A 22,684-nucleotide genomic window follows, 5' to 3' on the forward strand; every position below is an offset into this window, starting at 1 on the left:
TTTTCAATAACCCCATAGAAAGTAAAAGAAAAACTATATCTCCATATTTGTAGTTTACATGGATCGTAGCCATGACGTTGAAGTTGGAGCTTTTGTCCAATCAGGAGCTTCGCCTGTGAGAACTAGGAAGCAGCTGCTCCCGGAGAAAACACCAGACTTATTACCTGATGGCTACCGGCGTCTAACGTAATATCGCCAAGGCTGCTGGGAAGAGTCGAAGTACAACATATTGAACGTTAGATGTTTCTGATGAAGGCAGGTTGTCGGGCATTAAATATCATATTCTTTCTGTCCTGTTATTCCGTTGTGTCGGTTAACGACGTCGTCGGCTAGCAGCTCAGCTGTCAACCGCACTTAGACCGTTGTCATGTTTCTGACTCATGCGGAGGTATGGAGAACATACTGGGAGTGTGTTTCCAGGCCATACACGGTGATCATCTGCTCCCTCACAGCCACAATGTACTATCTGTGGGGCCGCGAGTGTCAGGTCAGTCTCTGCGGTCGAAGTTAGCGGCAAAGACTCCGCCATACCCGCTTTGACTTACAGTTTAGTTGGATTTTTAAGCGTTTTATTTCCTTTAAAATGAAGATCACTATATCCTATTAACTCCTATTCGACTTTATCTGTGGTATTTTGTTTTTCTAATTAATTAAAAAACTGTTTTTCCGTTTTATTTATTTACATTTTTAAGCTTATTTAACATTTCTTGGTCCATAATTTTACAGTTTTTAGTGTTTGGGTTCAGAGGTTTGTACTCAAAGCTCTGAACCTTTTTTAAAAAAAATTAACTTTATTTTGTATAAAATTAAATCTGTAGGTTATAATATTGTAATATGTGTATCATCTGTGTATGAGATATGATCTTTTATTCTACAAAATTAAAGCCTCTCTTTTATTGATTCCATAAATAAAACTGGAAGAAGATCATGGTTATGAGTGATCATTTGGTAATAAGCAGTATATCAGCTTTATTCATAATAAGTGTTTTACTTAAGTTTAAGCAGCTAAAGTGAGGATAATTTCAAAGTATGGTCAATAGTAGAATTTGTTTATGTAGAAAATGCAGAAAAAATAAATATCTAAAATATCTTCACAGACTGTAAACAAGACAATATGAATTTTGAATTGATTATATTTGAATACTATTTTCAAATATCTAAAACGTTGGTAAGAGTTATTTTCTCATTGTTAGCTACTTGCTAATCAAATGCTATTGTGTAACATCACATCAAAGTTTCCAAGTGATGTATTTCTTGCAGAGCTGGTCACATCACATCTACATACCACTGATACTGCCATTATTTTCTTTGTACCTTGTTCTGCTCGCCTGGTGTGTTTTGGATGTTTTCTTGTCTCTCACAGGTGTGAATGTATTAGCAGCTGTGCTTTTATAACGCCTTCATCTGGTCTTGTGTCCTTTCAGAGACCAGCTCTGGTTTGCAGTGAGGCTTTCAGTGCATTCCTCTTCAAGCACTGTCCTGTGGTAGCTGAGCGCTTCAGTCCCACTCCGTGGTGCTGGGGAGGCCGACTTCAAACGCTGGTCTGTGCTGCCCTCAAATCCAGACCCCCTGTCAGTTATCGCAAGTAGGAAGAAACCCTCTTTTTTCAGTTCACCACTATTTACAAGAGGGTTAAAAATCTTAATCTAAACATTTAATTAAATAATGAATATCTTGTCTCGTCCCTTCATCTCCCAGTGAGCTGATCCGTACAGTGGATGGTGGTCAGATCTCTCTTGACTGGTTGGACAATCAGGCCAGTGTGACCTACCCAGAATCCTCCACGCGTCCCACAGTGCTCATCCTCCCAGGGATTACAGGAAACAGCCAGCAGTCCTATGTGCTTCACGCGGTTAGCCAGGCCACACGCCACGGTTACAGGTCAGCTGCACTCCTCACACAAAATGAAGTGATCTTGAAGCAGCGCTAACAGGAAAGTTTACATTAAGCAGGAAGCTTATTGTAGCTTGTGCCCGGTATTTGCCTGAAGCAGTTTTCATAAATACTTTCCTTCCTAGATGTGTGGTCTTCAACAACAGAGGTCTTGGAGGGGAGGAGCTGCTGGTAAGTACAATGAATACCTAATAAATTAGAATAATATCAAATTAGTTTTTAAAAATCTGTAAGTAACATGTCAATACACTCTGAAGGACCCCAGTTGAGTGAGGAAAGTGAGGATTTTAGAGCGGGAGGACAGAAATGAGAAGTAGGAAACTGTGGTGGTCTTGAACTCTGATCCCCCCTGCAAGGATTCTAGCCTTTGGTAGATGGGTTGCCAATGTATTTAATCCCAATTTAAAACAGTTTCAGATTAAAAAAAAAAAACCAAACAAACAAAAAAAGTGAATTGAAAGTATTTTCTGTGTGTTTAAGTAGTAATTTAAGTTTTTCCACTGATACACCATTTCAGACCAATAATAACACTAACAGAAGATCTGAGGCTTAAGTGCTGCATGTAACTCCCCTCCTGTATTCCTCTGCTTGCTTCAGACACCAGTCACCTACTGTGCTGCCAATACTTCAGATCTTGAGTGTGTGGTGCAGCATGTCAAAGGGCTCTACCCCAGTGCTCCTGTGCTTGGGGCTGGTGTGTCTTTGGGAGGGTGAGTTGGTGCATAGTGTTTCTGCTGGCCTCCATTTCTGGACCTAGATTTGTCGTCTGTGTCTTTCCTCCATTTCTTTTATTTATTGATTTTTAACAATTGCATGATTCCTTTCTTTTCACCCTGCTGCAGCATGGTGTTGTTAAACTACCTGGCCCGTAAGCACACCGAGTCAGGATTGGTTGCCGGTATCACCATCTCCGTACCCTGGGATGCACGTAAGTCCTCTGACTCGATGGAGGAACCGCTCAACTGGCTGCTCTTCAACAGGCACATCACGAGATGCTTGCACCGCGCTGTCACCAGGTTGGATACATTTGGGTTCATAAATTTTGTCTAACAGTTTTGCGTTTGTAAATCCAGTTAAATAAAACCCCAAAATCTGTTTCTCACAGGCACAGGAAGATTTTAGAGAAAGTGGTGGATGTTGACTATGTCCTGAAGGTATGATACAATATTACTCACAGTTTGTCAGTTTCTTAGATGTATAATTGACTTTCCATTCATCGTCATCTTGTTTTCACACCCTTTTGTAGGCTCGGTCCATCCGTGAGTTTGACGAACGCTATACGTCTCTGATGTTTGGTTATAGCTCATGTATGGATTATTACCGCGATGCCAGCCCAGGCAAAAAGCTCCCCAATACAGCCGTACCCATCCTGTGTCTCAATGCTGCTGATGACCCTTTCTCTCCACAAACTGGTGAGTACACAACAGGAGAGGTGTGTCAGTATAAGCACTGCAAAGGGGAAATAACAGCTGTAATGGTTTACTCATAAATGTGACGTTTTTCAGATTTTATGGTCCTATTCGAAAAAAACAAGTTGGGAACATTGTGTAAAATTGAATGCTTTACTGAAAGTTGTACAAGACATCATATTAAAAGTGTACTGCTAAAGAAAACACCTGGTGGAACATTAGTAACACGGTTGGGTATAAATAGAGCATCCAAGAGTGTCTAGGTTTCTCAGAAGTAAAGGTGGGGCAGCGTTTACTACTCTGTTAAAGACTACACGAAAAAATAGTTGACAGTAAAGTTTCTCAAAATAAAGCTGCAAATGATCTTGGAATTTTAGAGAATCAAGCAAACTCTCTGTATGCAAGTGACAAAGCTAAAAACCAAGGCTGATATCTTAAGGCCCTTAGGTGCCAGTGGGTTCATTGCCACAGACTCAGGAACACTACTGAAAACATATGTAAGCGAATACAGTTTAATACTGCATCCACACATGCAAGATAACACTCTCTCAAACACTTTCATCTTTGTGTGTGAGCTCATTTAAGATGGACTGAAGCGACGTCAAAACAGATGATTGAATTTATCTCTATTATATTAGGAAATGTCTCATTCTTTTTAGCACAATTCCTTTTTTATATGTAATCATGGACGTTGAAGTCTCCGGGTTACAAAAGGTTTCCGATTCATGTGTCTGCTTTGTGTCTACTTTGCTGTCTGTTTATATTCATTTGGGCTTTTTCTTTCCTGCTCTCACAGCCTTCCCTGTGTCCGTAGTTCAGGATCTTCCTAACGTCGCCCTGGTATTGACGGCCCACGGGGGACACATTGCCTTCTTGCAGGGTTTTTTTCCTCTAGGCGAGAGCTATATGGAGCGCTTGTTTGGCCAGTTTGTGCACGCAGTCTTTGAACACCGGGAGGAAATGAAGCAAGCCTGTGGTATCAGAGAGGAGCAAATGAAGGACTAACGAGCAATATGAAGGCACTTACACTGAAGTAATACAACATTTGCAGCTGCAACTCTGCTCATCTACCTCATGACCTCAGGTTCATGTTCAAGTCATGTAGAAATAAAAAAATGACAGTGAAGTAAAATCAGTAAAGCTATTTTGAAGTATTTAATACATTTTAGTCAATTTGAAAATATTGCTGATCAATTGATTGCTACCTACTTTCAGTCACAAAGGCCGTCTGTGCACCGCACACCTGTAGTATGTAGACTGCACTGTAGAGTTCAAGTGCTCTGCTTGTTGCTATTTAAAAAAAGTGAAGAGTTGGTTATTAAAATTAAAAACAGCATTATTGTTGTTTTCTTCTTGCTAATTATGTTTTTTTCCCTTTTGCATCAAATGCTTATTTAGTTTTGAGCCTTCAAGAAGTGTTTTCCTCGGGGTTTGTGGCATGCCTTAAAGGATGAAACTTTCCTGTGTTTATACGCTGCATGCTGTACAGTAAACGACACCAGTGGTAAATGAGCCGACACTGGGTAAAGACCATTAACGCCCTGTGTGGTGCTTCAGTATCTGCTGCTATAAAGTGTAATTAAGTATCGTAAGCATCACACAAGGACCAGATCAGCATGTACATGTACTGAATGTATTTTTATTATCAGTAGACAGTACATCAGCTTTGTTTTTGTATTACCAACAGTGCACTGATTAATATGTAGCTTTACTGTGCTAGGTGGTATTAGTGTAGGATTCATGCCATTTTTAAATGACGCCACTGCTGGCTATAAAAGGAAGTGTTTTCAATCATCGGCATGAAGAAAATAGGTGATAATGGTGCTAATTGGTGGCTTTTAATTGTCAGCGTGAGGATGGATGAGAATTTAATTTTGCTTTTTCAGAAGTAAAAGAGGCTTTTCATGAATGTCACGAATCCATCAGCTATTTGCATGTTTACCACATTCACCTGCCTTTTAATATCTTTTTTTTTAAACTCACGCCTTATTTATAAACTTTATGTATGGGCTGTAAAGACAATCACGGTGTTATTGCAATATCATGTAATGGTGCAATATTTGGGCATTGTATGTTCGATGGTGTATCTTGTAATTACACTACAATTAAAGGGTGATAAAGATCGACTGGTGATTTTTACATCTTGAGTTTGTCTGGAAGCTTCAAGTGGCCGTTCACTGTGATCGATAGCAAGTCGCAGCAGGTTTATTTTGTTATAGCACGTATCACCAGGTTTGACCTGTAGTGGAAAAATGTTATAACCCATATGCTGCCTGTCACTGAGTTACCCTTCACTTGCACCGCTGAAATCCGAGGCCTTTAATCTCTGAGCGCTCGAGTCATTAATGTCGCAGATTAACCAGGAAGATATCAATAATTAACTGTGAACAATAAAGGCCCACGCCCTTTGTCACAATGCTAACCCTCTAACCTCATTTAGAGTCATTTGTGGCCTAGAAAACATTCAGTGGCATTTACTCTGTGGAAAAACAGGAACCTGAAGGAGTAGCCACTTTCCGAATCTGGCAGATAAAATCTACCCTAAAATAGTTCCACACTACCCCAGCTCTTATGTGAATGCAGCCATTTGGAAGAAAGGTGCTTGTTGCGAACACATTTTTTCTTTCTAAAGACAAAAATATGAAGGTAGAAGAGTGAGGACTTGTGCAGCTTTTATGCTTCTACTTCAGCTTTGTGGCAGCTTTTGCAGTGACTTGTTTGCTTGTGCTCCCACTTTAATTTCCTCACTTCTCTGTCATCTGCGTCAGTGAGAAACAATTACTGCTAATAAACGTCACAGTAATCACAAATCAGTTCCTGTTTTTTTTTAAGGTAACAAAATAATGTGAATGAGGTATAAAAGAAGCACCCTGGTACGCTTTTCTTCTACTTGCCCGATGTGTTCTTTCGGGATGAATAACGTGCTGCAACATCACACTTTAGCTGTGTGTTTTCTCAACTGAGCATAATTTTTACAGCCCAGCTTTCTCTCCAGCTCATCCTCCTCCTCCCTCCTCCTCCTCTTCTTCTCCTTCTCGTACTCCTGCTGCCTGTATTCCTCTACCTGGTGTGATAGGAGGAGCCTCAGGTTATGGTTAATGATTCAACACCAGAGCCGTGGAGATTGATAGATACAGAAAAAGAAGGAAAGATTTAGTGAGAGAGAGAGAGAGAGAGAGAGAGAGAGAGCTGGAGAGAAGTAAAAATAGTAAAGCTGTAGACGGGGAAATGTAAGCTGAGAAAGTATGCAGTGGCAGGAAAAGTAGAAGAAGGAGTATTGATAGAGAGTTTGCAGGCTGCATGCGGTGTGTCTGCTCAGGTGTGTCCAGTCTGTAGCTCATCTGGGGTTCAAGCAGGTCAGAAAAACTGCACAGAAAGCAAAAAACTTCTCTGCAGTGGAAAAGTGGATATCGTTGAGCAGCTCAAGGTGATTATTTGGCTCCTGTGATCCATGCGGCCTTCATAGGCAGGACATTAGATCACCTTGTCTGCTGATCACACCATGCCTGCAGGTGAGTGTGGCTTCAGTCTATTCGTCCACAGATTACGTGCAAATAGTGTCTCAGAGTTGTAGATTAGGTCAGACAGGCCACCTTCAGGCATTTATCGGTTCTTTAAATATATTACTGTGTTTAAAGTACAGATCAGCATTGGTTCAGCTTAAGTTTTATTGGTTTTTGATTTACTACAGCGATTAACAAAACGTCATATCTGAGAAAAGGCTGCCTAATAAAGACAAAGCACATGACTTCCTTCCAGGTTTCTATTACAGAGTATCTTATGAGAATTCAGCTGTAGTTACACATGGCCATGAATTAATAATGAAGCAGTATGAAGTGGACTGTATGCTGGCTGTGTCAGTATAATGGTAGCTGGCATCATGTTCCTGGCGTGCAGCTGAAAAGCAGACACAAATATCTGTTTTTCTTTCTTTTTCTCTCTCCTTTTTTTGGCGTTGTCTGCTTTAATATCATGTTTCCTGGGATCCTCCAGGATCATTTACAGAATATATGAATATACGCATGTTAAATGAATGTTGCTCACTTTTAAAGTTCATTCAGTATTTAAATAATAACCTGTTTTGTTTTTGATTTTTTTTTTTTTTACCATTGTAACAAAAATAACAAACATGGACCAATGAAACAGCAAATATTCAAACAGAAATACAGCCACCTACCTATCAGTTGCCCCAGGGCTGAAGAATAACTGAGCAATTTCCCCCATTGAGTGTCAGCCTGCAGGCACTAAAGGTTATCATCTCAATCAGCTCAGATTGTCTTTCTCAACAGCTACAAGTTCCTAGAAAGTTTACAAATTGTGTTTGTGCACGGCTCTGTCTTAGTGTGTGCTTTGGTGACAATTTAACGAACCATCCTGAGGCAAATCTGATATTCAAGTAAGCATGTAGGGACATATTTTTATGATCTGTGTAAACTGACCATTAAGGTCTTTTTCTTTTCTGTAACACATTTATGAGCTATGTGCACTGCAGTCACGTCGCTTTCTGTACTGAAATCCCTGGAAAAATATCTAGTTTAGGCCGCTGTACATGTCTTTTTTTAAGTGCCCATGCTCCCTCGCAGAACAGGAGCTGTTTATATTTCCCTGTCACATTCTGCTGGTGTTTTACTAAATGACTTTATGAGTTTAGTTTAATCTTAGGCCTGTCCAATGTTCAGGGTGAGGCAGCAGTAACCTGGGGTCATACGATGTGTGCCGTGAACACAGGCAAACAGCCTCTCCAGGGTTTTTACTGTGTGTTTAGTAAAATGGGCACATATCCAAGTGTGTTTGTATTGATTGGAGTGTTTAAAAAAAGAAAACAGAAAAGGAATCTTGTTTGCAGAGGTTCTTTAAACAGGTCACCTTGATTAAGAGAGGTATTGGATCTGGCTTGTGGTTAACTTCATTGTTAAGCTCATGCAGCAGTGCTAATGAATCTGTCAGTTAATATGACCTGCTTATGCATAGTCACAGGGTTTTTTATGTCTCACATTAGTGTAACAACCCACAACCAGCAAATATAAATAATCTGCATATAAACGCAAAGCCTGGAAAAAGCGATCTATCATTTAAAGGGGTTTTTATACAGCTTTGACAGGTTTTGTGTCATTATCAGTCACAGAAACTGTAACAGATCTTCAGCAAATGCTGGCAGGGTGTGACAGCACTCAGAAAGCACCCCGTTGACTGTCCATCATTAGTCTGCATTATTCAGCAGGGCTCTTGCTGTGTGCTGCCAGTGAAGTAGGGTTCAGTGCTTTGAGAAAAAGGTATCAACACAGTTACAGTTTAAATATCACCCTTTATGGCTTTGTGTGTAGGAGTTTCCACAAATATCACAACAACTGGGGCTACATTTTATGTCTGTGTTCAGGTGCATAATTTATACAACTTCTCGTTTTCCTGTTATATGAAATTCTCCCATAAATCTTCCTTTTAAAAAAAATCTTATTCCCGCTGTAGCTATGGAGAAGCAAATAGAGGAGCTGAAGCAGCAGCTAGAAAAGCAATGTCTGATCAACAAGGAGCTGCAGAGGCAAAATAAGGACCTAGGTGAGTACAACAATAACTATATAAGCTTTAAATATTGTAGAGACTTCATTGTGCAATAGCAGGTTCATTGAGGTGAATATTGGGATATATACGAACACATGAATTAAAGGTGGAGCTCTTAAAGTTCTGAAGGTTGAGTTCAAATTTAGAGAACCAGAATGAGGCCTTCACAGGACTTTTACTTAAGATGTGGAATCAGTGGAACTTAGACAGGTAGACATGGTCAAGACAAACGGCTGAAGCAGTTTGAACAGGAAGCTTCATGTGCTCACAGAAACTGGATTAGAGAAGATTCCCTGGTCTGATAAGTCTCCACTTGTGCTGCTTGTTTTGGATGGTAGATGGTCAACATTTCACATCAACATCAAACCATGGATCCATGATCTGGTGATGATGGTGTAATGGCATGGGAGATATTTTCTTGGCACACTTTGGGTGCCTTAGTATTAGATCTTATCATCCTATTATGACCACATGTCCATCCTCTGGTGGCTAATGTGGCATGTCATAAAGCTCATGTCATCTCAAACTGGTTACTTGAACATGAGAGTTTCACTGTACTGAAATGTCTCGCATGGTCACCTTTGGGGTGTGATGGAATGGGAAAATCATGCCATGGATGACATGTGACAAAATCATGTGATGCTGTCAGGTCAATATGGAATAAAGTCTCTGAGGATTGTTTCCAGCACCATGATGAATCTATGTAATGAAGAATTAAGACAGCTCTGATCCAACCCAGTACTAGCAACATGTACCTAATTATGTGACTGATGAGTGTAAAATGTTGGAGGGATGCAACTAAAATTTTAGACTTTTTTTTTCTGATCATGGCCAGAGATCAGTTAATAGCATGGATCAGTTATTAGCATGGCCCCACTGTACATAAAACACGGAGTACACATGTAGAAAACCATGCAGTTACTCATTGGTTTATGGGCTTAAACCACAATGAGAGATGGATCAGGCTGATAAGTGGATGACATTATATACTCATGAATGGATGACATTACATACATTTATGACTTGTCAGTCATAAATGTATCCATGCCCAATGTATGCTTTATGTTATTTGTCTTTGATTGTGATCTTAATTGACAAAAGTGACATCAGTATGTGACTCAAAGACTCGAAACGGGTGATTCATAAAATAAACTCACTATTAAGGTATTTAGTGAAGTCATAAATCAAGAGACAACTAGGGTCATTCTAGGGTGATTCATTACGTTTGCATTCAGAGGAGTGGATCCCTGCAGGCCATTAGAGAGAATTTACTTTGGCTTATGTTTCAGACCCATATCCATCTTTTATATACAAAGCACAGAAATCGTCACTTTTAATGTGTTTTGCACATTTAATATGTGTTTTTTTTCTTCACATTCACAGAAAAACGACTCACCGAGAAAGAGAAACTCCTGCAACAACTGCAGACTCAGTATCATGATCTCGGTAAGCAGCTCTTCACGGGAACACAGAACAGGGACACATCTACTTATCTACTTACACACATGATTGATGCGATTTCTAATGGCGATCTGTAACCATCCATTTGTTTCTGTTACAGACTTTCCCTCTCAGACCGGTAATGAGATTGAACCTGAGGTCAGGAAGAGCCGTGCAGCTGTCATAGCTTCAGAACCAATCCCGGAGAACCTGGAGATTAAACGGGCGAGGGTGAAGAAAAATGTCAGGTCAGCATCAGCACCTTTCCAACAACTTATATAATACCCAGTTTGTATGTTGTAGATGACTTCTTTGAACTTTCTATCGGCAGTGAGACGAGCCTAATTGTCAAAGCTATCCAGAAGAATGACTTCCTGAGCCGGTTAGATGATGAGCAAATAGCCATGATGGTGGACCTGTTAAAGGTATCTCACTTCAATCCTGGAGATGAAGTCATTCAGGAAGGCTCTGAAGGAGACAGCATGTACATTGTGGCAGGTAGGCACACACCTTAGTATGAATGTCTGTCTTTTTATCTGCGATTGCTCCATGTATATACGGAAGATTTTTAAAACTGGGTTATTAACTTCTTACAGCATCATTTCACAAATAAGCAAATTTTAATATCTATTTTTTTTTGCCCTTTCTTTATAGCTGGTGAGCTTTCTGTGAGCCAGTCTGGCCGTGACCTCCGAACTCTTACTAGTGGTGATGTTTTTGGAGAGCTGGCGATTCTGTACAACTGCAAAAGGACAGCAACAGTCAAAGGTCAGCCTGTATAATGATGCCTCCTGGAGGGTTTTGCAGAGGGTTGTAGTGATTGTATTATATAGTATAATGTAATTTATGTGGAGACATGTATGTATGTATAATATATGACCACATATGTTCTACATATGAGATAATGGATGAACTTTTTGACAGAAATACATAGCAGTGCATTGGAGGAAAACTGCCCAGCATGTTAACAACAAAACATCAACCTAACTCTAGAGCATGGTGGGGAGAATATCATAGTTTGCTTTGGTATTTGGACACATTATAGTCACTGAGGGGAGAACAAACTGACTAACAATAACACTTCTGAAAAAGAAGAAACTCTTATTTTGAAAGGACCCAAACAGTATCCTGATTGAAACTGGTTTAGTGTGGTTTTGGGACTGGTTGTCCAAAATCCCCAAAATGGATGCAGAAAACATGTGAAGGAGGATGTTGCTGCTTATCACAAACGCTTGGAGTCGCATTTTGATATAATGAACATGCCTTGTGCTATGAAAGGTAGCAGCTTTTTCGGACAATGAAATGTAAAATGTGACAAAACCAAAACAATAACATAACTTAACTAACATAACAGTGACAGAAAAAAATAATAGCTTTTTAGTCACAGTAGTTTTGTAACAAAGGTGCCTGATTCAATGTAGAAAAAACAGTGTGTTCAAGTACATCCCTTTACAATGCAATCCACCCGTGGGAAGGCAGTTTTCTCCCATCTGCAGCAAGCTTGTCTCTCATTTATCTCACTTTGTCATATGAGTTCTGCGATGGTAATAGAGTGCATCTGGCTATAGTTTTATGTCATTTATTTCAGATTTCATCTATTACATCTGAACAGTATTTGTGAATTTTCAATCAAACAAAACCCCAATAATTTTAAAGGTTCAATCAGTTTTTGTTACAGTTGTAGTTAAATTAATTCAAGAGTTCAAATGTCTTAATCGTAAAATATGCTTCAAAGTTAACTGAGTCCACTACTCTTTTTATTTTTGTTTATTTTTATCTCTATTATTGTGTGCTCATATTGCAGCAAAGACACCTGTGCATCTGTGGTGCATGGAGCGACAGACCTACAGAAGCATTATGACCAACAAGTCCAAGAAGAAACGAGAACAGCTCATGGGCTTCCTGAAGACGTGAGTTTCTAGACTCAGCAGCCATGATAAAACTTTCATCCCGACTCCTCGGATTCTCTTTGTAACTCTATCATAACAGTTTTGGTATTTTTCGCTGCACTAATGCAGCAAATGCTTCCCCTATTTCTAATTTTCTCTTAAATTCCCACTTGCCATTTCAGGGCCCACACTCTGAAGGACCTGAATGATGTCCAGTTGTCCAAAATCATTGACTCCATGGAGGAGGTGTGCACCTCGATGTCTTTTTTTGCTACGACACAACAGAATCAAATACACTGAACACAAGGATGTTTTCTTTCAGCTCTTGGAGTGAATCTGAAAGTACACATTTTTCTTAATATTATTTTTAATTCTGTCTCTTCTAGGTGAAGTACCAGGACAAAGATGTTATAGTTCGAGAGGGAACAGAAGGAAATGCATTCTACATCATCCTCAAAGGAGAGGTAACGATATCTTAACGTGCGTCTTTGGCCAGTCACACCCAGAGTTTTTATCCAGCCTATTTCACAAACCCATATTTCTCTTGTGTGCATAACATTTATTCTTTCCGTTTGTTTGCCTGTGTGCGTGTTTCCCCTTCAGGTGTTGGTGACTAAGAACGTGAACGGTCATCAGAAGCAGATTCGCAGGATGGGAAAAGGGGAGCATTTCGGGGAACAGGCCCTCATACGGTAACCATGGAGACACAACACATGCCTGAGGACATTTGCGAGAGCCTCGTGCAGCACGATGTGCTCCTCGCGCCTTCCTCAGCTGCTGTCAGCTGTGACATTTTTATTTTGCAGATTCTTCAGATTATCCTCCGAATGCTCTCTAGTGACGGAAACATCACGTTTTTCCCTAAATTGCGCAGTTCTGCTAAGATGCAAATGAGCCATTGAAGCAAATTTATTGCTGTGGCTGTCAGTAGAGGTGCATGCATACAGAAACACTGTGTGTGTGTGTGGGTGTGTGTGTGTGTGTGTGTGTGTGATCCTCTGGTGGAATAACAGAGGTTGTTTTGATTATACAAGGAGGATATTGGATTTTTAATAAATATCAAATATCATCTAGCTTGTGTTGTCTGCCTCTAATTTGCAGGACATGCAGCACCATTGCAATTTCACTGGGAATTATTTTTCTCAAAATAATGCAGTACTTTTTCACATTGCATATTTTTTAATCTACATATTAGTATTTGCTAATATATGTTATTCAATTAAAATATCTCTATGAGGTTCTCTTTCTGCAGCTGTATTCACTGCATTTCCACAGACTTGAATTTTGGCAATGCTTTTTGTCTTGCAGCGAGGTCTTGAGGACAGCAACCTGCACTGCCGACGGCCCTGTTACCTGCTTCTCCATTGACAAGGAGTGAGTCTGACCCAGCACTCAATTCCGACAGTAACCGAATGTGATAGTGTGTTCGCTCAGGCTCTGCAGTGACAGCTGTTGCTCCTGGAGAGGACAATTCTTCGGTTGCTTTACAGTCTGTTTGCTGTCTGTTGTGTTTTCCCACTTGCTTACAGATGCACAGCTTGACTAATGATGCCTTTTGTTTAGGGTATTTGAAGAAACAATTCCCGTAGAGCACCTGGAACTCTTTGATGAGTATGTATTGAAAAAAAAGCACTGTTGATTGCATAACCACAATTTGTTTTTTCCTCCACCTTACCGAGAGTGTGACGTGGAGGTGAAATAGACTGCCCCAGTTAGTTTCCTGCTCATATCCTGTCAAATTTATTTTCACTTCCAGCTCCAAAGTGATGCAGGAGGCGCAACCTCCAGAAAAGTTGAGGTGAGGGGCTGTTGAAGGTGAAGGTTAAAATATGTTACAAAACCAACAATCAGTCACCAGAATAAGCTCAATAAGCAGTTATTAGTGAAAACAAATCTAAAAAATAAAAATAAAATCACCACTCTTTCTCAGCCCCAGCTCCACTCTGAGATTGAAGGATCTGGTTCCAGTCTTCTATCAGGAGGGTCGCTATCAAGGAGATCCTGTCACACTTGGAGTTGGAGGATTTGGCCGTGTGGCGCTGGTCAGTTGTGCATCTTGTCTGGGTTTAAAAACACACACACTATATATATATATATATATATTTTAAACATTTATTAGAAAGGTAGAAACTACAGAGGTAGTTTTCACCACCACACCAGAACAGGGTTAACACAGTCATAATGGATGATGTATTATGGTCCCATGTGTCACAACCGTTTGAGCTATCGAAATGGAAAAAGGACATAATAATTATAGCTATGTTTACCCTGCACTGGCACGTGGAAGTTGCTGTTGTAAAGAGAGGCTCTGTCAGCCTACTGTAAACACTGATGTGATGTATAAGGTAGTCTGTGAACTGCTAAAGGTAATTACTCCCACAGTCAGAAAAAATTTATAATTTGTTGTTCAGCTAACTTGTGCTCAGCTCTAACCCCTCATTTTAGTTACGGTCGCATTAGCCACTAAACGTTTATGTACTTTAACATATATGGATATTTCTCTCATTTGCAGTAAATCCAAACCCCCCAGTTCCAAAAATGTGGGGACACTGTGTGAAATGCAGTGCAGAATGCAATAATTTGAAAATCTCACAACCTGTATTTTAATCACGATATAAAAGAAGCAAAACATATCAAAAGTTAAAAATAGGGAAATGTACGACTTTCAGAAAAAAATATTAGCTTGTTTTGAATTTCATGGCTGCAATGTGTCTTGAAAAAGTTGGGATAATTTGCTTCCTTTTTAGTCCAGAGTACAGGATGTTTTCCAAAAAAGAAGTTTAAATTTTGATTCGTCTGACCACAGAACAGTTTTTCACTTTTCCTTTATCCATTTTAAATGAGCTCTGTCCTGCAGAAGACTGGTGTTTTTGGATGTTGTTCATGTATGGCTTACTCTTTCCATGATAGCGCTTGAACCCCATCCTCCTTGTGAACTGCCCCTCTGCCCCTCTACCCTGCTGAGAATCTCTCCCTGTCGAAGATGCTCGATTTATACCCAACCATATTACTTTGTTACATTGTTACCTGACATGAGAACTTAAACATTTCACACATTGTCCTGACTCTTTTTGGAACTGGGGTTGTAAAATATTTAGCACTGATGACTGTTTTTGCTCTTCTAAGATGACCACCCTGCCCCATGGAAAATATTACGCCGTGAAGCGAGTCAGCAAGAAGCACATTGTTGCCAAGAGACAGGAAGAGCACATGCTGTTTGAGAAGAAGATCCTTAAAGCTGTGCAGTGTGAATTCATTGTCAGGTATCAAAGATATGTGGACTGCAGTGTTTTAAATCCATCGGTTGAGCGCAGAGCACCTGAAAATGTTTTCTGCTCTCGCTGTTTCTAGACTTCATGGAGCTTTCAAAGACACACGATACATCTACATGGTGATGGAGTTCTGTAGTGGTGGGGAAATCTGGACCAAACTCAAAGAAGTGTAAGACGAAAAGTGAAATCATGCTCTATATTTGGAGTTCCCCAGTTTAAAATACATACTTTTTTGTAGAAGCTGTAGCAGATGGAAGTTTACAGAAATTTTTAAGAAAACCGTTGTCCAACTTATTGCATCTTTGTGAATGTTAGAGGTCGTTTTGACGAGCGTGTCGCTGTGTTCTGCACTGCCTGCGTGGTGGAGGCCTATGCTTACCTCCACAAGAAGAACATCATGTATAGAGACCTAAAGCCTGAGAACCTGATGCTGGATGCGAAGGGCTACGTCAAACTGGTGCGTCTTTAGCTGTAAACAAGTTTCTAAAGCAAACAAACTTTTTTTTTAATGTGAATTTCAGTTAATGAAGACTTTATCATCACATTTGATTCTTGTGTGGGTGCTTGTCATCATCCAGGTTGACTTTGGTTTTGCAAAGGAGCTGGTTCGGGGTGAGAAAACCTACTCATTTGTTGGTACTCCTGAGTACATGGCTCCAGAGATCATCAAGAACCAGGGACATGACTTTGCAGTTGACTTTTGGTCTCTTGGCATCCTGATTTTTGAACTATTGGCGGGAAGGTAATAACAATGATAATAATAATACTTTTTTTTTTTAACCAACAGAGACATAAAATAACCTTAATGTTTACCAGCAGATGGCAGCAGCACTGTATGGCTTTTTCAGAGCTCAGTGTCTCACAATTTCAGGTTTCAGTCTTTTTAATACCATTCAATAAAAATTAAACATTTATTAACAACACGTTTTTTTTCTGTTTTCAAATGGTCAGCCCTCCCTTTTCAAGCTCAGAGCCCCAGAAGATTTATGCCAAAATTTTGGATGGGGAGCTCCATTATGCACCTTATATGAGCGAAGCAGCCAAGTCCATTATCAGTAAACTGTGCAGGTAAGAACAGCTGAGTTTATTGAGAGCACATAGATTACATTTTCATATAGGTCACTGATAATTGTACAAAAAAGAAAAATGGAATTAGACCTTATGAAAATTTCACTCAGTGGCAACTTCATTATCTACACCATCCTAATACTAGATTAGACCCCTTTTTGTCTTATTTGTGGCATAGGTGCTTAAAACATCCTCAGAGATTTTGGTCCATATTGGCATGACAGCATCACACAGTTACTGCAGATTTGTCAGCTGCACATCCATGATGTGAATCTGCTGTTCCACCACATCCCAGAAGAGCTTTTTACACTAAGATCTGGTACCTGTGGAGGCCGTTTGAGCACAGTGAACTCACTGTAATCAGTTTGAGATGATTTGAGGTTTGTGACATTATTGCATATTAGCTTGCAAGAAGCAGCCATGAGAAAATTGGTACACTGAGGTGTTAAAGGGATGGACATGGGTAGTATTAATAGTCAGGTAGGCTTTAGCATTTAAAACAGAGATTTCAAAGTAGTTTCCACATCGTGGGCCACAGTTTGATCTTAAGTGGGCTGGACCAATGAAATGTGTAAAATTACAGAAAACTATATCTAGTAGTTCACTGCACACACTGTCCCGTAAGTATACAATATAGTTTGTCAATGTGTGTTTTTGTCTGTTTTTGCTGACTGTGAATTCAATGTAAAAACTGATATTTCTATAGAAGAGTGGATTTAATTACTTAAGTATAGTATGGATGGCTGTAGGGAAGGTCTTTATCATAAGCTGTAAAACTGATGAGATTAAAAGTTTAAAAGTCTCTAAATTTATGCCTTTTAGTGGACTGGATTGGAGTCTGCCGATTCTGGTCCCCGGGCCTTATGTTTGACAACCTGGTTTAAACACAAAATTATTACAAAACTATCGTTCGCTGGATATTTTCTCTTTTTTGGACCATTCTCTGTAAACTCTAAAGATGGATGTGTAAGAAAAAATCCCAGTAGATTGTCAGTTACTGAAATACTTAGACCAGCCCGTCTGGCACCGACAACCACGTTCAAAGTCACTTAAATTACCTTTCTTCCTCATCCTGATGCTCAGCTTGAACTGCACGTCTAAATGCATTGGTTTGCTTCCATATCGTTGGCTGATTTGAAATAGAATTCACAAGCACTTAAGCAGGTGTACCAAAAAAAACTAAAAATCCCCCAAAATCTGGTCGGTGAGTTTTCTTGTTTGGAAATGCCACAGTGCCTCAAAGTACAGTGTGAATAATGAAAAATGACAAAAATGTCTGAAAAAGAAAGCATTCCATCATTAGATGCATTTGTATTTATATAGAAATATATTTGTAATAAAACACACCTCTTGAAAAATGAAAGCTCATGAAACCAAAAGCAGTTTCTGAACTGCCTTCTCTCTGAATGATGCATTTTTTCAGACCTCGGCCTGGTCAGAGATTAGGAAACACCAAAAATGGGATCAAAGATATCCGGCATCACAGGTAACCATGGCAAAACTCTCTTCTTTGGTCACCTACTGCTGCCTGTACTGTAGTACATTACACTACACCACCAGTCTGAACCACTGGTACAACCAAGATGTATCCATGCTTTCACGTTGTTTATGCCAGATTCTGAATCTACTATACAAATGTTGCATCTGAAATTGAGAACAGAAAGCTTTTTTCCAAACTTCCATCATCCAATTTTGGTGTGAATTGTAATGTCAGTTTCCTGAGCTCTTCTGCTTACCTCGGTTGTAACCAGTTGTTATCTGATTTACTGTAGAGTTCCTATCTAACTTGAAGCAGGTCAGCTATTCTCCTCTGACCTTTGGCATCAACAAGGCATTTTTGCCTATATTGAACAGGCAACAGTAATTTTATACATTTACTAATCTGTAATGATAAACATTATGCACCTTTCCACCTCAAGTGCATAGCACATACGATGTTGCGTAATTATTATAGCGGTATTACTATAGAGTGAGTACATTTACTACAATAAATATATACTATGTGAAAAATAGGGAAGTGATTAGCAGTCTAAAGTTCTTTGTACAGCATGGTGATTTTGTCTTTATAGATTATGTTTCTACACTGCTGATTGAGCCTTTTTACCTTGTTATTATTTTATGATTATAAAACCATGTTTAATAATAATAATAGTAATAGTAATGACAAACTCTCCCTTTTTACCTTCAGGTGGTTCAGCAGTATGAACTGGCACAAGCTGCGTGTGGGTCAGCTTGAGGCTCCCACAACACGGCTTATCCGCAAGGCAAGTCAAACCAGTGTTACTCTTACATGGAAAGCAGAACCTTTTTTTATGTTTAGAGAAAGTGAAACAAAAGAAGGACCGCAGGCAGGATTGTGTGGAGCAAATATTACTGGTTTTCGCAGTGGCTAAAGAACGTTTTGATACATGAAACCCACTGTGTATTCAGACTATATTAACAAAACCTGGGTCTGAAAGGTTATTACACACTGCATGAACATGAAAAAATAGAAAGTCCAAATGGAAAACAACCCTAAGTTTTTCACCCTCATATCATTACTGGCCCCAGAAAGGAAATTAGCCTATCGTAGTTGCTCCAGTTTCTTGCTCTTCTTGTCCTCATCCTCTTCCTAGTCATGTGTTAAGATTAAAAAAAAAAACCAAAACTGTAGGATTATGCTTTCAAATGAACATTTAAAAATATTTTTACTAAATGCTTCATTCAAAAGTAAATGCTTCTTTAAAATAAATGATCAACTCCCCAAAAATGTTGAATTTGCTTCATTGGGACTATGTGGGTGTTATTTCGTCACTAGCCGAATTTTGTTAAAATGAGGGGATTTAAGAGTGCTTAATATTACTGATTAGAAATAGATTACGGGATAGGCTGTTTGATGAGCTTCATTAACATTTCATCCTCTTTCAGGGTCCCTGCTACATCAACTTTGATCGCTTCCCTCTTGATCAGACGAAGGCAGAAGAGGAGTTCTCTGGCTGGGACCGTGACTTCTGATTCTGCCATGTTAAAGGATCAAGAAGAGATCTCCATATAGGATAATTGTAGGTCGCCTGAGTTGGGGCCAAAACAGGGCTAAAGTCATATGAGGGTGGGAAGAATTTCCTGTTTGGAAAAAACAAAACAAACAACCAAGTTGATTTAAATTTGATTATTGGAGTGAAACTGTATCGAATCATGCACTTTAGACGTGTGCCGAAATTCCTCTTTTGCTATTCTAAAACAACCATAAAGGTGGATAAGGGGCCAAAATATGTAAATGTGTTACAAGAACATGGTACAACATTTTGTTTCCAAATACAGTCCAAGTCAATTTGGTGTCTGGTGGAGAAGTGCCAATAACAACATCTATATAACACTTTTTACTGATTCCAATAAAAACACCCATCCCTGTGTTTAGTGGAGAGTTTCTGTCATATGGTACAACTTGTACCAAACAACAACAACAAAAAAACCCTGTCCTTATCAAACCTGGAAACAGAATCATTTCTAATGCCATAGCTGTAATGTATGTCTGTGTCTATTGTTCCTTTGAATCTTTAAAGTTTTAAAGAAAAAAAAAGTGCTTATCCTCTTGATAAAGTTGTTTACGTTACACTGTTACTTTCTTGTGGTGTTAGGCCTTGATTTCTAGATAAAAAGATAACTGAACATCATGATGAAGAATACCTTTTTGATTGAAAATAAAGAAAAATTGCCCTTATACACTTGATTCAGCTCAATTTGTTACTGTGCTGCAATAAAATACCGAGCCGATTTGATTTACTTTTTTTCCTCCTGCTGACACCAAAGTATTCAGAGATTAGATTTATGATAGATAACAATGCATGGTGGAAATGCGTTTTTAAGAATGTTATCAGGGTGGAAAGTGGCCTGTGACATAATAAGGGTTTAATCTCATGTTCTTGACAATGGCTGCAGCTGACTGTTTGGGTCTGGAAAGGCACAGCTGTCTGATGTGGCAGCAGGTTTTAGGGCTGGAGGAAGGAGTCTTCCTGTCCCCTCCTGTTAATGCGCACGATGTGCCTGCTGAGACCAGTTTTCCACATCACGACACAAACTTCACAGGAATAAAAACCACATCTTCCAGAGGGAAAATACCCGCTGCCAGATGTTTCCTTCCTACAGAAGACCCAAAACACATTGAAGCATAGACTCTAATACCCCAGCAGCAATGACAGAAGCAGCCCAGAGGATGCACAGTATAGTTACAAGTATTTCCTATTCACAGCAGTAAACCGTGACTTCCTGTTTGCAGATCACTTTGTTTTACCTGTGATGCATGTGGTATGATTAACAGAGCAAACACAATATACTCTGTTTATCCAATCCCAGTAACTCATAACAGTTTTCTGATTTCTTGTCACTCTCTCGAGTAACATTCATGTGTATTGAAGCCCCATTTCTTCCAATGATGCCATAGATTTCAGCTGCACTGAATGCATCTCCAGACTCATTATAAACGATAGATTGAGCAGAAAGGGGATTGAGGCTGATAGACTCAAACGAACATTTACACAGTTGATTGATGTGGTCTTATCCTGACTCCTGTCTGTGAGTGTCTCTGTCTTCAAGCTCATTTTCTTGCGAGGAATATTGACTGAGCTCCATGTGAGAGGATTGTCTCATGCAGCCTGAAGTTTAACCTGAAACACTAAAGAAGAAAAAAGAAACACCAGGGAAAAGCAAACATTTGCGCCTCGCTGTGTTCTTTCACTAAATGTCCTTCCCGGTTGTGTTTTCTCCACTGAGCAGTCTTGAGTTAATTAGGCTCAGTGCTAACACCTGTGCTGATTAATTATTGTTTGCACCTGTGCTGAGTCTACTTAAGCCCCTCTCTTTGCTTGCTGCTTTGTTTGGTCACTTATGTTTGAGAGGTCTGAGTGGGCATCTGTTTCTGCGTAAGGCAGCCCTGATGAGTGATTGGCTGCCCTGAGAAAGAATACAAAAGTGCAGGAAACATGTAACCACTTCAATCAGCACTCTCGATCTGACTTCTCCATGCAGGTATTATATTTCCCATAACGGGATCATAAAGGAGCCACTACTTGATGCTCTATTAAAAGCACTCCAGTCTGGAGATTTTAGTGTGTGTGTGTTTTTTCCTATACCCCAATGAACCATCAAAACCCAGAACATGTAAAACATTATGTACTCTGATTGATTGTACCCAGTTGAGAACTGGAAAATATTTGAAATGATTGTTGCACAGCTTTGGCTAGTCATATTCTGGACAATGATTGCATCATTGCATTCATGCTTGAATGAAAGGTCCTGCAAATTTTGTTAATTTTAATTCTTTTTTATTATTATTTCCATTATGTATTTTTTTTCAACCTCATTTTTAGTTTAGTTTAGTTTTTGATATTTGTATGGCTGGTTTAAGAAGTTCTGAACAGGTAAAACAGTACACATGCAACAATTTGTGAACATGGTCAACTCTCATATATAGACAAGTCTCAATGAATACATATGCACCCACAGCTTCTTCAGGAAATGACTAAAACTAAGGGCATTTTTCATTTAATTTTAGTGTTGAGCATGCAATGTAATGCAGGTAAAATGGGTTTGTAGTAGCTTTCCTAATGGAAACCCGCATACTAAGCTTCAAGCTATATCCATCCATCCATTTCTCCACACGATGATGTGGTGGAGAGCAGTGTTGCCTCATAGCAAGAAGGTCCTAGGGCTAATTCACCTGCCAGCTTGGGATATTTCTGTACAGAGTTCTGGATAATCTGGCTCCCTCTCACAGTCCAAAACACACACATTTTTGGCTAATTGGTGAACTTGGGAATGCGAAGGGTTGTCTCTCTGTGATAAACTGGCGACGTGACCAGGGTGAATCTTGCCTCTCGCTCTATGACAATTGGGATAGCCTCCCCCCCCCAAACCTGAATGGAATAAAGGGAGGAAAACGGATGAATGGATGAATGGTTGTCTGTCTCATTGTTAGCCCTGTGACAGATAGGTGACATGTTCAGGATGTACCCTGTGACAACTGGGACAAACACCAACCGTAAACACGACCTTTAAATAGTTAGCTAAAATTAAAATTAGGAACTTAAGTCCGTTGGTTATTCTTTCATTTTCCCTATTGTAACTCTAGTTTACAACTACTCTTGATCTGCTGCCAGTATAAAAATAAATGTACAGC

The 22,684-nt window shown here is 39.5% G+C and overlaps 2 protein-coding genes across 5 annotated transcripts in view; both read left to right on the plus strand.

Moving 5' to 3' along the window:
- Positions 1-104: 104 nt before the first annotated feature.
- On the plus strand, positions 105-5,428 carry LOC146557789 (phospholipase ABHD3-like). 2 transcript variants are annotated; one of them, XM_085247324.1, is made up of 9 exons: positions 105-255; positions 1,425-1,585; positions 1,699-1,881; positions 2,019-2,064; positions 2,491-2,603; positions 2,736-2,909; positions 2,999-3,047; positions 3,140-3,305; positions 4,099-5,428. In XM_085247324.1, the coding sequence occupies exons 1-9, from the start codon at positions 241-243 to the stop codon at positions 4,305-4,307; spliced, it is 1,116 nt and encodes a 371-aa protein (XP_085103450.1). In that variant the 5' UTR covers positions 105-240; the 3' UTR covers positions 4,308-5,428. The 2 variants fall into 2 exon arrangements, with proteins under 2 accessions (XP_085103450.1, XP_085103449.1); XM_085247323.1 differs by having other exon boundaries at positions 122-487.
- Positions 5,429-6,468: 1,040 nt separating this feature from the next.
- Positions 6,469-22,684, plus strand: part of prkg3 (protein kinase cGMP-dependent 3) — a 44,694-nt gene continuing 28,478 nt past the window's right edge. For 2 of the 3 annotated variants that reach the window (XM_085247315.1, XM_085247316.1), the window contains exons 1-19: positions 6,469-6,814; positions 8,769-8,858; positions 10,245-10,307; positions 10,423-10,549; positions 10,633-10,799; positions 10,956-11,069; positions 12,106-12,211; positions 12,373-12,436; positions 12,577-12,654; positions 12,794-12,882; positions 13,499-13,564; positions 13,754-13,801; positions 13,947-13,988; positions 14,121-14,232; positions 15,317-15,453; positions 15,542-15,631; positions 15,778-15,919; positions 16,041-16,204; positions 16,414-16,530. In XM_085247315.1, the coding sequence (XP_085103441.1) occupies positions 6,805-6,814; positions 8,769-8,858; positions 10,245-10,307; positions 10,423-10,549; positions 10,633-10,799; positions 10,956-11,069; positions 12,106-12,211; positions 12,373-12,436; positions 12,577-12,654; positions 12,794-12,882; positions 13,499-13,564; positions 13,754-13,801; positions 13,947-13,988; positions 14,121-14,232; positions 15,317-15,453; positions 15,542-15,631; positions 15,778-15,919; positions 16,041-16,204; positions 16,414-16,530 (1,826 nt within the window). In that variant the 5' untranslated portion in view covers positions 6,469-6,804. Of the gene's footprint in view, positions 6,815-8,768; positions 8,859-10,244; positions 10,308-10,422; positions 10,550-10,632; positions 10,800-10,955; positions 11,070-12,105; positions 12,212-12,372; positions 12,437-12,576; positions 12,655-12,793; positions 12,883-13,498; positions 13,565-13,753; positions 13,802-13,946; positions 13,989-14,120; positions 14,233-15,316; positions 15,454-15,541; positions 15,632-15,777; positions 15,920-16,040; positions 16,205-16,413; positions 16,531-17,953; positions 18,017-18,718; positions 18,795-19,437; positions 20,225-22,684 lie in introns of those variants that run through there. The other variant, XM_085247314.1, reaches the window with a different exon arrangement.

The sequence above is a fragment of the Mchenga conophoros genome, linkage group LG15 (assembly GCF_057382185.1).
Source record: "Mchenga conophoros isolate Kocher_MC1m ecotype Shallow Benthic linkage group LG15, M_conophoros_male_GT1.1, whole genome shotgun sequence".
Taxonomy (NCBI): domain Eukaryota; kingdom Metazoa; phylum Chordata; class Actinopteri; order Cichliformes; family Cichlidae; genus Mchenga; species Mchenga conophoros.

Excerpts from the sequence above, each read along its gene's own strand:
- LOC146557789 (XM_085247323.1), top strand. The coding sequence starts at position 368 with ATGTTTCTGACTCATGCGGAGGTATGGAGAACATACTGGGAGTGTGTT. Across the intron at positions 2,065-2,490 it reads TTGGAGGGGAGGAGCTGCTG|ACACCAGTCACCTACTGTGC; the intron begins GTAAGTACAATG and ends TGCTTGCTTCAG. Across the intron at positions 2,604-2,735 it reads GCTGGTGTGTCTTTGGGAGG|CATGGTGTTGTTAAACTACC; the intron begins GTGAGTTGGTGC and ends ACCCTGCTGCAG.